Genomic DNA, 2000 nt, shown 5'->3' on the forward strand with positions numbered 1-2000 from the left:
TCGGTATCGGATCGGAAGTGCAAAAACCTGGATCGGGACATCTCTATTAGATTGTGCTGTTTTTTCTGTGTTTAAAGAGCTGTTTTCCTTTTATGTTCTTGTGCTCAGAGAAGGCACGCTGCGACCCGGGGACCGCCTTCTGAGTGTGGATGGTGTTCCTCTACACAGCGCCAGCCACAATGACGCCCTCAGTGTGTTGGCCCAGTGCGGCCAGGAAGCCCTGTTCCAGATAGAATACGACGTCACAATAATGGGTGAGCAGAATTAGGCTGTCCAGGCCTGTCAGGTAAACTGGTAAACAGTTTGCTTGAACTTAAAAACGAAGCAGCTTAATATAAAGTGAACCACAACAATCATCAAAGCTCAGAATGTTTTTTTCCTTTCAGACACAGTAGCCAACGCCTCCGGTCCGCTATTAGTGGAAATCGCTAAGTCACCCGGGGCAACACTGGGCATCACGCTGACGTCGGCTAATCATCGAAACAAGCAGGTCATCGTGATCGACCGGGTCAAACCCGGCAGCGTGGTGGACAGGTACGCATTAACACATCACTTATAAACAGAGCTTTCAGATTTTATTCATTATGATTTTTTCACATTTAACAACCACTTGCTTTTGTAATAAATAAAAGGAGAAACTGTTTTCAAAAAAATGAAATTTGGCATGTATTAGCAGCCTCCAAACTCTATTTAGAGATTATTAGTAGGCAAACAGCATCAAAAAAAGAAAGAAAAAAACATAAATTAAATTTTTTAAGGATTTAAAACTAGGATATGGTTTTAAAACACTTCAGCTTTTATGAGGCATTCATTTCTTTAAATCATTGTTAATATTTATGATTTAAAGTGAGAAAGAATGAAGCTAAACCACAAACCATCAAAGACATTTTTCTCCACCTTCAGTTCTCAGTTACAGCCTCCAACCCTCCAGGGAGGGAACTAAATCATTTGATTCATTCCTCGTCTAACGCACCTGAACTAATGGCTGAATTGCTTTCTCAGCACCAATTTTCCGAGTTCTGACCCAGTTTGTCTGAGTCTGTTCTGGTCAAACAGTTAGGGCCCTGTCACACATGGCCAATTAAAGGGCTGCACTGCAAAAACGATCTAGAAATAAGTAAAAAATTTCTTAAATTAAGTGAATTTACCCTTAATTTCAGCAGGTAAATGAGATAGTTTGCCAATGGAATGAGTATTTTTAGTCTTAAAATAAGATAATTAGGTAATATGCACTTGAAATAAGACAATGCAATTGTGTTTTCTTATTTTAAGTGTAAATTGTCTTGTTCCATTGGCAGAATGTCTCTTTTAGCAATTCAAGAACAAATGCACTTATTTTAAGAAAAAATGACTTATCTAGATTTAGATTCAATATTGAAGCGTGGTCTGCGCTATGTTATCCCACAGCAAAACGCAAGAGAGACAATGACGAATTAGCTGTGGGTTTAGATACGGACAAGGTGGAGAGGAAGTGGGGGCAAGTTTGTGCGACAACTGAGGAACATGAGGGCGAAAAAGAGCGGTGATCCAGGTGGAAAAAGGGTCCCAGCGTTCTCTCACACCTCGCTCTTCTAGCTGGTCCAGTAGAGTGGATGTAGATTTAACCACTCAGAGGCCTCCTATCTGCGGCACTGTCTGCGGTCACCTACAATTACGGAGAGGTGCAGCAGAGTGTCTGTGGAAGGGGCGGGGGGCATATCTGCGTTCACTGTGACACACAGTCAGACGTGCTGGTTTCTGAGTATGAATCAGTCTTAAAGGAAAATTCCGGTTTTTAACACTTTTAGCCCATTTTCTGTAGTGTCCAGGATGAAATCGAATGATCGACACCAAAACTTTGACGATTGGTCCTGTCTCTGCTTTTTGGCTCATGCAGAATCCCCCCCTGGCTGCTTCAGAATGGCTTCCATTGTGCATGTCCGATAATGTCCTTAAAACAACCTTAAACATTCTTTTTTTAAAATATGCTACTCACCGGGTCGTCAGCGCTGTTCAATGAC

At 41.7% G+C, this 2000-nt stretch overlaps 1 protein-coding gene across 1 annotated transcript in view; it reads left to right on the forward strand.

Annotated features, from left to right (window-relative positions):
- Window positions 1-2000, forward strand: part of LOC107104585 (glutamate receptor-interacting protein 2-like) — a 67371-nt gene that overhangs the window by 32372 nt on the left and 32999 nt on the right. The window contains exons 6-7 of the mRNA XM_015404619.1: window positions 109-254; window positions 387-534. Coding sequence (XP_015260105.1) covers window positions 109-254; window positions 387-534 — 294 coding nt within the window. The remainder of the gene's footprint in view (window positions 1-108; window positions 255-386; window positions 535-2000) is intronic.

The sequence above is a fragment of the Cyprinodon variegatus genome, unplaced genomic scaffold, assembly GCF_000732505.1.
Source record: "Cyprinodon variegatus isolate N-32 unplaced genomic scaffold, C_variegatus-1.0 Scaffold1805, whole genome shotgun sequence".
Classification (NCBI taxonomy): Eukaryota; Metazoa; Chordata; class Actinopteri; order Cyprinodontiformes; family Cyprinodontidae; genus Cyprinodon; species Cyprinodon variegatus.